The 14,811-nt window shown below is 44.3% G+C and overlaps 1 protein-coding gene across 2 annotated transcripts in view; it reads right to left on the reverse strand.

Annotated features, from left to right (window-relative positions):
* Positions 1–887: 887 nt before the first annotated feature.
* kcnn1a (potassium intermediate/small conductance calcium-activated channel, subfamily N, member 1a) overlaps positions 888–14,811 on the reverse strand; it is a gene marked incomplete at both ends in the record, with an annotated part of 39,627 nt that continues 25,703 nt past the window's right edge. For both annotated transcript variants that reach the window (XM_083659174.1, XM_083659173.1), the window contains 5 exons: positions 888–1,193; positions 6,403–6,472; positions 9,689–9,816; positions 11,294–11,404; positions 12,407–12,548. In XM_083659174.1, the coding sequence (XP_083515300.1) occupies positions 888–1,193; positions 6,403–6,472; positions 9,689–9,816; positions 11,294–11,404; positions 12,407–12,548 (757 nt within the window). The remainder of the gene's footprint in view (positions 1,194–6,402; positions 6,473–9,688; positions 9,817–11,293; positions 11,405–12,406; positions 12,549–14,811) is intronic.

A 14,811-nucleotide genomic window follows, 5' to 3' on the forward strand; every position in this document is an offset into this window, starting at 1 on the left:
TCAACTTTCCCTTGGTAAGAACAAGGAAACTGAAACCTTGAAGTTGGCAATTGTGTAAATTTTTCCTACTCAGTAGTAACGCCATGTGCATCCCCCCCTGTGCGCTTCTTCTTCTGTGTGACACCTTCCCCTCCCCCTTAAGTGCGTTTTCAGACACTGAACGGACGTCAGAGCTTCACCTTAGCTTATGGGGAACAATCCACGACACAAGTCTTTTGAAAGGGAAGTCCAATGTTTTGACGCGCTCCCCTCACCGGACAGGTGGACGAATGGACGGATGGACCGACGTCCTCCGCGGCCAGCAGGTGAGCCGAGACCCTCGGCTCCACAGACCAACTCCCCCCCCCCCCTCTCTTGGTTAAGGACTCTCCGGTGTGATAGCCAGCTCTCACCCCAGCGACCCTGAACTCAGTCTCTTGTTTTTTTTAACTATACAAGGGCTTTTACAAAAAAGCTAACTTGAACAGCCATACAATGGCTAAAACATAAACCATATCTCTACTTTATCTCGGTTTTTCAGTCTTTTTTTTCTTTCCCTTTTTTAGTAATTTTTTTTTGGTGGGGGGGGGGATGCATGTGTGTTTGTATGTATGTCTGTGTGTGTTTCTTTGTGATTTAAGAGTCTTCATTTGTTTTTTTGGATCCAGTCCTGCGCTGAGAGACTCAGTCACAGAAGCATTGGTTTTTGGATTTGACGTCTGGTCGGGAGGAAGGACAGAGGGAGGGAGGGAGGGAGGGTCAGGGGGGTCATAGGTCAAGATATGTGTTTGTCATGAGTCCAGATATGGACTCACCAGCGGTTCTAGGGATGTTTTTGTATAGAACAGGGCGAGGTGACAAGTTGGTCTGGGTGAAGGCGGGGTTTGAAGGGGGCTTTTCTCCGGGTGTTATCCGCTGTCAGAGGAGGTGTGTGGTGCCGTGGAGGGCGAGCGCCGCCGCCGAGCTGTGGAAGTCCAGGAGCGCTCGGAGCGTTCGGAGCGCTCGGAGGCTAGCGAGGCGGGCCGGAAGCGGTGCACAAAGCCGTCCAGGAAGTCCTGCTGCTGCTGGCTTATGGCTTGCGAGATGAGGCAGGGCAGCGCCTGCAGGCTGCCCGTCACCGTGTCCAGCTTGTCCTCCAACGTGCCGATGCGCTTGTCCAGCTCCTCGCTGCGCTCCTGCAGCTCCGACACCAGGTCATACATCACATTCTGGGTCTAATGAAGGAGAGAAAGTCAATGTGTTTGGAGAGGGGCGAGAACAGGAGGACAGAGAGGGACGGGGACGAGAGCAGGGCAGGACAAAGGAGGGGGAGGACGAGAGAAGGGAGGCGAATGAAGCTGTTTACAACTTTATATGGTGACGACACAAACCACCAACGTCACATGACCCAACCGCTTTAGCAAATAGGAAGAAGTGGGAAATTCGAATTGATAACTGCTACATTCAAATTCCCCCTGTTTACCCGGACCCCTAAATTAATCAAATTTGCACTAAATGTCAGGATTCTGACCTGGATTCATCAACAACACTACTAAATTCCCATATACATTGATTTTCAGCAGAAAACAGTGGAAAAAGTGCTTAGTATGTCTATGAAGGGTTACATGTTTTGCTGCTGTTTGACAATAAAGAACATGTTTGGAAGAATGTATCTGTTTACTTAGCCTAGATCTTCCCAGGGGGAGAACAAACGTATTTCAGCACCTTGGAGAGCAAGTCCTGAGTCCTTATTGCATTCAATTGGCAGTTTTGCGGCCCGCTGAGTTGGGTTCGGCATTAATGTATATTTTGGTGGAGCAGGCGGGGCGGACTGGCTCTCATAACGGGTTGGGTTGGTGCGGGTCTGAAAAAAAACCCTGATCCACGCATCACTATCACTACTATGCAGTGATTCACACAAATAGGTTTGTCAACTCAAATCAAATGAAAAGATACTGCACCGATTCTAGGTATTATTTCTTTATGTAAGTTTGTCACATATCTTGAAACATAATAAAACAGTGGTGACTGGGTGTCTGCTGTTCATGTTATAGCTCACAGGAGTTCATAGCTGACGTGGAAGAAAAAAGAACGATTTATCTACTGTATTGCATCGATACATCGATTTATATTCCTACGTATCGTATCGCTCTAAATGAGCAAATATCGTCCTTGTATCGTATCGCAACCACGTACCGTGACACGTATCGTATCGTTAGAACATATCGTTACACCCCTAGTAGTTCTCTTTATTCCAGGATGGCTGCCTACTGTATAACCTAATAATCATTTTTTGTACTGTACATGGCAATGGAACATACGCAGGTCGCTGTGTTGATTATGAGAAATATATCAAGAATAGAACTACACAAATATTCCATGCAAGGCCTCTATTTTGGCACAAAAAAAGTTGCTGTATCGATTTCAACTCATTGAATCGTATCGTACGGCTCGAGAGCCAATATCGTGCTTGTCGTATCACAGCCACGTATACTCATGCGTATCATCGTTAAAACGTACCGCTACACCCCGAAAAACTGATTTGAAACAGACTTTCTGCCTGAGGGGAAGAAAGAAATGACAGTAACTACTCTGGAAGAAGTTGAATAATTTCAGCAAGTCAGCATAGATTCTATCCTCTCAAGGTTGTAACAACCAAGTTCTGCTTTTCTGATACATTTGTTTCCTTTTATTGTTAGCTGCTGACACACACTAATGGAGGCAACATTATGTAACTTTTTGGAGAGGAATGTATCGGGGGGGGGGAAAGAATGCAATGGTTGTATTCAGACTGTTAACATTATAAAAACAGACCTAAAATTAGTAATTAAATAACCATCTGCCATTTATGCATTTAGCAACACATGTCAAAGTGGATCCAAAATTGTTAGAAAATCAAATCATTCAGAATTTTTAAGATATAATAGTATGTACATACGTGTGTGTAAAACTGTATGGTGGAATTTCCTGGATCAGTCCACATACTATGTATTCTACAGCCTCTGACCGGTCATACTCTCATCCCACTTGTCACACTTGATGTCATATTATCTGATGAGGCAGCGATGTCATAACATGATCTCACATTAACTTAAAATATTGCCATTAAAAATCTGACATTCATCGCACATTTTTTTAGGCCAATACTTTAAATCAGCTGAGATAACGCGAACAATGTCATGTTAGGACAGTGATTAATTATAAACGGACTTTAGATTGAAATGGCCGGGCGGACCACTTACTCAAACTAATTGGTCATTTTTCAACATTAACATCGATAACAGCCATGTCATTATCTCAGGCTGTTCAAACATGGGTGGAGAAACTACAACTGGCCTCACAGACCTGCTCGACTCAGTGGCGCGACTCACTGATCAGACTCATTACAACTGAAATGATTAGGTACATAGACAGTAAAGATCTGTTGCTAAACAAAACACTGTATGTCATACTGAAGTGAGATTCAAATGTCATGTCTGATACTTATAATTAATTTCATTTATATAGCGCTTTTCAAGGCACCCGAAGCGCTTCACATATCAGGGGTGTATATGTGTGACTATGATGGAAGGAAGGGCTATGTGTGGGTTACACTACTGCGCTAACTAACGATGGTATCTTTATTGACCACAGAGAGTCAGGATCTCGGTTTGACGTCTCATCTGAAGGACGGTGCTCACTCACAGGACAGAGTCCCTGTCTCTGTCTTGGGGCATTGGGGATGGGCGTAGCGTTCGTGGGACCGGAGGGAAGAGCACCTCCTACTGGTCCTCCATCACCACTTCCAGCACCATGGTCTCCCATCCAAGGACTACCACAGCCAGAGCTGCTTAAGGTGCGTTCACACCGACCTATTAAAGTTTTTCGCTGGCATGGAGTTTACATACAAAGTCAATGCAAATGAGCGATTGAGCGTATATTCGCCCGGGAGAAAAATCGCTGGGCGTCCGAGCGACAGAGACAGAGCGATAGGGCGGAAATTCGCTCGTCGCCCGAGATGAAATATCCCAACTCGAGCGAAATTACGCTGGCAAAAGTCGCTCGCTGTTCAACGATGATTGGCTGCCGTGTGAGAGTGAGTCAAGGATCACACTGGCTTGGAACAAACCGCTGGTTTATTGTGTGGCAACAAACCGCATTGACAGCTGATTGACAGGCTGACAGCTGACATGAAGTGAAGTCTGTACTACCGGTATAGAGCTCGCGTTAGGAGCACGCTGATAGGCTTAGCTTGTAAACAACTACGGTGGCTCGTAGTGGACAAACATCATGACATTGCATAACGTTATAGCCCCCAGATGTCCATCAATTATTGTGCCTGTTGACGAGCGATTTAAACACAGCGACAGAGCGATTCCAAAGGGTTGAATCGAGCGACAGAGAGAAAAATAAATATCTCGGTGTGAACACAGCTTTAGCTTCCGCAGCAAGCCAACGATGTAGTGCAGGTGCCACGGATGGTCCAAGACTAACTTGTTAAGATGGAAATTTTTTACAGTATACATTACCTCCACTATTACAACTTTGTCTTCATCATCCCTTCCCTTATGAAACATATAAGGTTTTGACTGGCCCACACAGCATCAAATGACAGGAATATTTCTGTGGGGGAGGTCGGTCAACACAGATGACTCAGCGATTACTTCACCAGGTTGCCGAGTTTTTGCAGGAGTTTTCTGACTTTCAGAACTCACTTTCCTATTCTCTGCTTTGGAGCAGAACATCCCTGCCCATTGGTATTCAAGAGTCTCCCAGTCCCCTCCACACACACCTACTCACATTTTCTCAACGATGGAGGACGGTGCTGCTGTGAGCGAGCGACAAGATATTTCAGCTAAGCCAAGCCAAAAAAGCAAATGACAAAGCAGTTATTAGCGTATTTTGCATCGTCACTAGACATTTCTGCTGGATCTCTGTGCCAATTAGCTAGAGCTCACTCATCTCTCTCCTGTGAAAATGTAAATTCCATCTGCATTGCGATTCCATACTGGTCGTCGCTGATGGAGCTCCGTAGAGGTCGTAACTTATGTAATCCTCCGTTAAGCTGTTTCCCAGACATTTGTGCACTTCACGCACAATTTTGAAATGCATCACAGCGCGTTTCAAGCAGAAATCAAAGAGTTGCATCACCACAGAGAGATACCGGAGGTAAGCAGCCTCCAGCTGAACTGCTGTAGGGACGTACACAGAGGGATCTGACCAGCCAGCAGACCAAGGGCAAGTAAACACACATTAAAGGTTCTGGCCTTAGAGAACCTTTTAAAATAGATGGGAGAGTGCAAATGCCAGCCACATCAAATGAGGCTGCAGCCTTCCACCTCTCTTTGAACCCCCCTCTCTGCTCCGCTGGTCAGCTGGCTTCTATAAAGCAGGACAGAGGCTATTGAGGTGCTGGACAGGCTGCATGCAGCTTCTGGAGATCAGATACTGTTTATGGTGTATTTTCAGGGAGTTCTATAGGGCCCGACCTGAGAAGATTTTAGTCTTGTTAAAATACAGCTTTAGGGACGATGTAGGCTACAGAGATTCAATATATATTGAAATACAAAAATGGGACATGACATATCCGAAAGATGACTCGGGATATTCGTAAAGGTTTTATTCTGCTGTAGTGATCACAAATGAGATGGTTTGCCCGTCACAGTTTCATAAGCGCTCCACTGAAATTGTATTATTTGCATTTTCTAACCATTTTTTTTAGTTCTTTACATTTAGCAAGCCTATGACATAGCAGGAAAGATTTGTGGCAGAAGCATAATTCTGCACAGTCATTGCCGTCATTGAACTTTTATTTATGACATCGTATGTATGGTGGTATGACGTATGGTGGTTGTATGACGTATCGTCCTGCTAGTACTGCACCATGCAATTTCCAGACTCCGTCCCGGAGCACGTCAAGTTGCCTGGATTTCCTGCTGCAGCAGCTCCTTTGAATTAAAAGTTTTCCGTTGACAATCGAATGGGACGCTTTTATTGTGAAGCATGTATAGGAAGTGAAACATGTTTATGCTTGCTAGCTTGATTAGCGGCGCGATGAGCGAAATCATTTGTAGATATTTGGAGCTATCCCCCCCCCAGCGAATCCGTTATAAACACTGCAGAGAGGTTAGGAAAGTACAAGCAGAAATAGTAAAATAAGGCTGATATTTGAATGTACAAAGAATGTATCTGTATTCACCACTTGTGGCAGCAGATTTCGCTTTTGCTGCCGCTCAGCAGAATGTTCCACGCTGGGGCTTTAAGATATACATGCTTATACCATGATCCACTACACGCTTATACCATGATCCACACGCTTATACCATGATCCACGTCAAATATTTACCTTTCCATCTTGTCAGTCACCTCACTCATTTTGCTACTCGTACTGACCAAGTGACCAACAACCCGAGTGAAAGATTGAAGAGCTCGTACCCCAGCAGTTACATGAGAAGGGAGCCTCACCTTTGCCAGGTCCACCAAGGTGTTGGCCTGATCGTTGAGTTTCCTCTGCTCCATCTTCACACTGCGCAGTCTGGGTGGAGAGGGGAGGGTGGAGAGGGGAGGAGCAAGAGGACAAAAGAAAGAGGGAGGGGACAGTGGGAGCGCAGGGAGGAGACAGGTTGTTCAGGGGGCACGGAGGGGCAGAGGGGGCCAATTGGGTAGAGAGAGGGAGGAGGAGGAAGAACGTCAGATCTTTTATCGGGACAGCTCTCTGACAGATGACATTGCATGCATTAGAAATATATATAGATACAAGCATTCCCAGTCTTGGTCAATGCAGTATCAACCAAAACATGCAAAACCATGGAAGCATACTACGCTCATTGTGAGAAGAAAAAAAACAGAAACAAAACAAAACAAAACCATCATGTGTTATCGTGTGTTATCGTGGTCTTTTCCTCATTATAACAAGATGGATTTCTCATTGAAGTTACGTCGAAAGCTTTTTCTTTGAACAAAGAAGCATTATTTGCCGTAATGAGAAGTAGCCCTGATACCGAGAGAGGATCTTGTTACAACACAAAAAGAATTTCCATTTCACAAGAAAAAACATCTCAAATTATGTGAAAAAGTTTTTTTCCCCCCAGAAACAATGCAATATGCTTCCATACCAAGTAAAACCCCCCAAATATGTTTGAAATCAAAACATTCCCAACCCCTTCTCACTCAAAATGGAGAGAAAAAGAAGTTAAAAAAGGAAAACGATGACATCCCCCGCCCTCTGTCGGTGCTGCACACGCACAGTGACTTAAAATATACACACTGCTCATTCAGTACGCGTGCAGTGACTGTGTGCCACTCTGTGCACTTGCAATGAAAGGTGCGTCTCTGAGTGTGGTGTTTTGTGTGTGTGTGTGTGTGCGTGTGCGCACGCGCGTGTGTGTGTGTGTGTGTGTGTGTGTGTGTGTGTGTGTACAGTATGCCACAGATCTAAGATGACGCTCGCCTAATTGACACTGCTGAACATGCATAAACATAGACATTTAAAATAACTCGTACAAATCAGTGATATAATTGGACGCCTATTGTAGAATGCCTTCAACATCATGCCTTCCTTTTCTACGAGTACGACCCAATACGTGATGGCTGTGTTGTTATCATTTAGGTGCATAATGTGTCTTTGTTGGTGGCAACACACAGCCGATGTGTGCATGTGCGAGAGAGGAGGCGGGGCGAAAACATCCCTCTTCGGCAAATGATGAGACAGCTATAGGATGACATTCAAGGGCATTCATTCATGTGCAAATCAGTATATCAGAGTGGAGGCAGAGTGCTGCTCGCTCACGGCTCTGTATCTCTGTGGGAAGCCGTTTTGCCTCGTACAGTTATGTGTCCGTTTGCAGGGCTTTGTTATGCCGTTATAGCTGTCGACGAAAAGGCCCTAAAATAACAGTGACCCCCCTCATTAAAGCAGCACATAAAGGCTACTTTAATAATATCACTTTGAAAAAAATAAATCTTGTTATTATATCCATCACGTCATGTCATCAATGCCATTTTATCTCACATCATGGCCTTTTTCAAACAAAAGAAGAAGAAAGAGAGAAAGAAAAGAGACATAAAAGTCAAACAAAATCAACATGGAAAAAAAAACCCACAGCAAACATTTCAACCTTTGTAGAACTAACAGTACAGTACAGTACAGTGCAGTGCAGTGTGTGTGTGTGTGTGTGTGTGTGTGTGTGTGTGTTCATATCATCACAACAACATCATCAGGAGTATAGGATGAGTTCTGTTGATGCAGTTAATATAGCCCCCAGAGAAGCTATATTAATCATGGGCCACATTATACAGTACACGGCAACTTCATAGATGATGATGGCCAACAAGCTCCAAGCTCAGACTGTGCGAGATGCCTTCAGAGATGATGATGATGAAGAACCGCTCGGCCAGGACAACAAGCTCCAAGCTCAGACTGTGCAAGACGCCTTTCTCTCTCACATGTTCACCTCCAGACAAACCCACCACGTTCTCCACACCGGTGGCAAAAATGTTGATGCTTATTTTGTGTGTCATTCCATTCGGGGGGATGGGAGGGGGAGGGGAGGTGGGGGGAGTATAATGGAACACTAAAAAGTATAAGATGAAAAAAAGTAAAAACGGCCTCGCATCCTGTGTTCTTTTCTCTTTTGATAAAGCCTTTTTTTTTTCTTTCATGCATGTCAAACGCAGACATGGAGGAGAGAGAGAGAGAGAGAGAAGAGGTGGTGGAGGAGGATGAGGAGGAAACAGGAGGAGGAGGAGACATAGAAGACTCAACTTACTTCTGAGCTCTGCGGTGATAGAGCAAAACAAAGACAGAACACAGTACAGAGTTTTAACCCCACGACATTCACGACACGAGTGGAACCATTAACACGTGTCACTGTAAAGCACGGGGTCAAGGGGGGTCGGGGGTCGGAGAGGGGGTCGGGGGGGGAAGGGAATAGGTAGGACCATTACAGTACATTTTGGAGTGTGTGTGTGCATGTGTGTGTGTGTGTATGTGTATGTGTAAGCATAATAACAATCACACTAGGAGAGGACATTGTAAACAAACCAACCCGGGATTACCCCCATTACGTACAAATACCATGGTTTTACACTTTCAAAATAAGGGCATTTAATACGCAAAAGACACATTTCTTCCTGGCTTCCTGGCTTCCTGGTCACTGCTGCTGCCCGGGGGAAGCCCCAGGTGGAAACCCCTCGACCGGCACAAAAACCACTTGGTTGGGTTTAGGCAATTAAAACAACTTGGTTGGAGTTAGGGGTTGGGTTTGGGTGGGGGTTAAAAACGGTCCCACGTCGGGAGGTGATGAGAAGGTTGGACGTCGAGGACGCTATGCACTGGTCCTCCCATCCCACCCCTACTCCCAAGCTAGGCAGCAGGCTATTTAAATATGAGACTGGTTAAGTTAACGACCACCTCTGGTCTGCACGCAATTTGGACATTTGGCCTATTCACGCTATTTGAAAGTGGAAAATCGTGTTATTTGTACGCAGACTGAAGAGAGTGGGCTGACGAACACTAAAGGGGATGCTACCAAATATTCACAACTACAACTACATTCCAGTATACAACGACTAAAACATTCTCTAACACGGATAACATTAAAGGCAATAACATGAATCTTATAACAAGTGCTTTTCTGTAACATAGTTTTAGTTTTTGGGCATGCAAAGTGGCTCCCCTCGATGGCTTGGCGGTGTATATTTCAGATGTCATAAGCAGATGTCATAAAACAAAAGGTAATGCAGGACTTACTGGTGAATGGCTTGGAGAAACTTGCGCTGGTGTTTCCGCACCTTGGCATGATCGATCTTCTTGACCATCTTGGTGTGTTTGTAGATGAGCCATGTTTCCCTGAGTACATTGGCAGCTGTGTTCTTTACCTGTGAGGCGAGGAGGGTGTGGAGAGGAAATTTAGAAGTTGTTGTAATACCTCCCTCAAGACTTAGGGGGCACTATCTGCAGTACGCTGCTCTAATCTAGGACTTCCTGGTGAGAGGCTTGATAGAGGTCTGAATGAGAGGATTCTAGGTCAGTCCCAGAAGGCAAGAGAGGAGAGAGGGGGCTGGACCACAGCTCTGTGACTTTGCTTTTTGTAAATAAATATTTTTTATACTTTTTAACTTAATTTTAAACTTTATTGGTCTTTATTATGTTAGAATAGTAATTTTACCACAAGGGGAATCATCGCACATTTAAGGAGAGCGCCACGTGCACAGTGACTGTTCCAGGGGTCATGCCAGTTTGACATGCTACAATAATATTGTAATGTTGTCGTGTTAATGACGGGTTTCTGAGATTAATAATCTAATTACATATTATGTAATTAGATTATTAATCTCAGAAACCCGTCATTAACACTATTCTCTGACAATACTACAAAACACAATTCAGAACAAGTGGCGAGTTCACAATCTTGCGACTTCTTTCTTATTTTTTTAATCAATTAATTTCCCCAGATTTTTCTCCCTTTTACCCCCCAATTGTACTGGTCCAATTCCCCCTGTTGTCCCGGTCATTGCTCCACCCCCTCTGCCGATCTGTGGAGAGTTGTAGACTAGCACATGCTTCCTCCGATACATGTGCAGCCGCCAGCCGCTTCTCTTCACCTGACAGCAAGGAGTTTCACCAGCAGGACGTAGCGCATGGGAGGATCACGCTATTCCTCCCAGTTCCCCTCTCCCCAGAACAGGCCAACTGACGTAACACAGCCTCCAAAATGTTTTAAAATAGCAATGTTTTGGACCAACGTTGCTGTGTTACAATTTCGGCTCCAAAATTGTAAAATGGTAATGTTTTTTTTCCAATGGGTTGAGGGTTGGGAGAGGTTATGGTTAGGGTTTGGGGATAGGTTAGGGTTAGGGTCTGGGGATAGGTTAGGTTTAGGGTTAGGGTATGGGGAGAGGTTAGGGTTAGGGTCTGGGAGAGGTCAGAGGGGTCGTTACCAAACGTTACCATTTTACTATTTTCGAGCCAAAATTGTAACATAGCAACGTCGGTCCAAAACGTTGCTATTTTACAATTTTTTGGAGATCGGGTTGCCCGACCAGAGGAGGCAATAGTGCAGCAACCAGGACACATTACCCTTAATCCAGCTTCCCACCCGCATACACGGCCAATTGTGCCTGTATGGAGCCCAACCAAGCCGGAGGTAAACACGGGGGCCCCCGTGCAGGTTCAAGCCCCCGTGTTTACTGTGTGTTGGTAGGCAAGGAATTTACCAATCTTGCCACCGTTTCATATGATTAGCATCAAAGTAGCACATTTGCTTTTAAATAGTGCAAAACAAGCTGAAAACAACAGAGATATATTCTGTTGCAATTACTCTGCAAAATGTAGCAGCAACACACAGTGACTCACTCGTTTGCAGAGTTGTGTGTCCATCATGAAGTTGTGGACATGCTTCTCGGCCTTGGTCAGCTCCAGCTTCCTGGCCACCACTGCAACCACCAGCGCAGTGCAGCCAGCGCCCTGTGGCCCAAACAGCTCAGTCAAGACAGGGTCAGCCATTTATGCTGTCTATGCTGGTACAAAATGATTAAAACATGGTGCGTCTCAGGCTGCAGACAGAGGTTTTTCGAGGGGAAACAGATTGGGATTCTTCTGGTTTTCCATCAGGAAAGTCGGAGCAGGTTAAAAAAACAACAAAGAGAGGACTGGGTGAAAGATTTAAAGCGAGAGGAGCTATATGGCAAGATTGCTGAACAGGCTGTTTCACATTGAAATTCGGAAAGACTGGCAGCTACAGTATCAAATAATTGTATCAAATAATACATGTTCATAGAAGACACTTTCTCACAAGTACCGGTAGATCATTTACTTATTTGTCTCACAGATTGTAGAACCTTCGTTATGTCAGCTATCGGCTTTAGCCATCCTATCAGTATTAATGTAGTAAACTGAATGCCACTTAATCTGACCGAAATGGATGGCTAAATATGATAAATTTAGTTAGCTATATAAACAATATATTTATATTGCTGGCTTATATAGTTAACATTCAGTTAATATGGTAGATAATGCTAACATTGCTAACACAGATAGAATGGTTCACCCAGCCATTTTTCTTCTTTTTTCCCCCTTGCATGCTTTCTTGAAACCAAAATAATCCAAATCTATTCATCATTAAAAAACAAAAGTCAACCAACACACCATTTTCTTAGTAATGTTTTCAAGTTAGTGGTCAAAAGTGAACAGCACTTACAGTACATCGTCAATACATCTTAATATAACATACAGTATTTCACTAAGCATTATAGTTGCTAATATGAGGGTATGTGCTGATGATTTTCAGATAAGTCATGCATATTTGAATTCACTTTTCAACGCATTAATGTGGTATTTAACAGTGGCCTCAAACATGAGCGAGCCAATCAGAACTGGGCCGATCAGTTTTACAATTAAGCAATCAGTGGCCTTGTCCAGTGGGAATGTTGCGAATAATATCTCTGCGTGACGGAGAGGGGAACCTACCATAATCCCTGTAAGCAGACACACGCCTTTCCCACAGTACGTGTGTGGTACCATGTCCCCATAGCCAATGGAGAGGAAGGTAATCGAGATGAGCCACATGGCTCCCAGGAAGTTACTGGTCACTTCCTGTTTGTCATGATACCTGAGGCAATGAAGATAAGAAGAAGCGGGAGACACGCAATCAGTGAAACTGGACACCGCGAGTGGAATGTGAGCATGCCAGAGGATGGAGTGCTTGAACCAAACAGGGGTGGCAGGTGGAGGAGGTGGTGGAGGTGGTGGGGGTGGGGGAGGGTGATTGACCTGTTTTGTCAAGCCTGCATCTAAAAAAAGCAACCCAACCAATTCTGGGGAACAAAAATGGAAAAGGTAAAAACATACACTAAATTTGCAAAGGAATGTATCATAGACATTCCTGCCTTTCTTTGCTTTTGAAGTCAATTCTCTCTGAGGTATTTTAATATGTGATATGGGTGGGGAAATTAAAATGACATGTCGGCAGAAAAAAATAAATTTAAATCGTTTCAGTTTCTTTCAAGAATCTGATGGGGATGATTCCAAACTGAGAGATCTCTGGGGGGGGGGGGGGGGGGGGACACTGAACATGTGTGTCTGTTTCAGTGTCTGTCAATAAAAGAAAATCAACTTGATAAGATGAATGATAATGAAGGAGCGTTTAAAAATTGGTATGAAGCCAAATCACTCTCGCTTGTGAATTAGCATAGAAATTACCATTTTGGGAAAAACATGATTGGAATGACAAAGAGACGAAGCCATGTCGCTGTAAAGTGACACCCAACCAATATGATATCAATGCATCCAAAAAATGCATGTAGCCTACTGAGCCATTCAGGAGAAATAACAATTGGCCTATTGGTCACATTTAGCTGCAAATCTTCCTCCGTGGAGTTGATGCTGCCCAGAAAAGGTTTGGCAATGCAAAAATCATCACTTCAAACATGTTGCCTGCTGGAAATAGCTGACAGCCATGCTTGAATTGTCAGTCTAAAAGGCCCACAGCAACAGCACATATATACAAATATATTTCTATCAAAAGCGTTGCATTGATGATATTTCCATACCTTTTGCAGCAGGACAAAAGCCCAAATCCTGCCTAATCCATCAACCCTCATTCTACTTTACTTGTCTGATTATTCCCAATGGGCTGTCTCGGAGGAGATCAGATAAGACTTAATTTTGGAGTTAAAATGATTAAAACTATTAATTCAACACTATATACAACCTCTCACTATCACCATCCTTACTGAGAAGACAATGTAGGTGGAGTCTAATTTCTGGGATGTTGAAAAGACTCTGCTAATAAAAGGGGACTCTGGCTAGGCCAATCATGAATGGCTAATGGCTTAAAACGATCCAGCAGTGGCCCAGCACGTGGAATCAAAATGGCCAGAACAATCACCTCTAATTAGTGCACAAGTACTGTACAGTTTGGAGCACCTGGGGGCCAAACTCTGAACTTCTGACGTTCTTCTTCTTCTTCTTCTTCTTCTTCTTCTTCGCACAAAAAGACAAAGAGCTGAGTAGGTTTTTGCAGAAATGCCCACGTCTCCTTCTCCTCCAAGACAGTTTCACGGCTATCAAATGTCATCAATGAACTCATCATCATCATGCCTTCTGCAGTTTAACACCTCTCCCTCTCAAAAGGTTTCTACTCACATGCTCAAAGTCAGGGGAGGGGGGGGGGAATCACTCTCAGCACTCCCCCCCCCTCAGAATGACAAAAAAGTGTGTGGTCTGTGGCACTCAAGCTGCTTAAAATGACATGCAGAGAAGAAGCAGTCGGTACAATACCATGCAGGAATAAAAAAAGATGTCTGCGTCCTGCATGCTGAAAAGCCAGTATATTGAGAGCAAAGGGGAACCCGGGGTCCATTTAGAGATGAAAAGCATCTCTGATAAATATTGCAATGTTTCCGAGTGGAAGGGGGGGAGCGTTCATCTTCTGGAACGGGGCTTTCGGGTTGTAAACAGAGGGGGGTAGGATTGGACGGGGAACAAAGGAAGAAGCTCATTGAATTTGACACCCCTGTCTCTTTTACCTGCATCCCAACAGTTCACCAGCTGCCCCTTGATCGCTGCCAGGGGGCGCTCAACTTGATCAGCTGGCTAAATATTGTAATTACAAGTGACTCGTATGTTAATTTCATTCAACTTGTCATCAAAGCGGGCAGGAAGTGAGTCGTGCCTTCAAGACAGGCAGAGCGGTTTGCCGGGAAATGTCTAGACGTGCTGTACCTTTTAGTATGGTGAACATTACAATGTGTTCCCGGGTAATACAATGTATCAAATATAATCCATCAATGAGCGGAACAAAACAAATTATACAACAGAGTTCATTTCTATAGAAAGTCTCCCAATACAATATTTGTTTTTCTCTAAAGGGG

This window comes from Poromitra crassiceps (genome assembly GCF_964638095.1).
Source record: "Poromitra crassiceps genome assembly, chromosome: 23".
NCBI classification, from domain to species: domain Eukaryota; kingdom Metazoa; phylum Chordata; class Actinopteri; order Beryciformes; family Melamphaidae; genus Poromitra; species Poromitra crassiceps.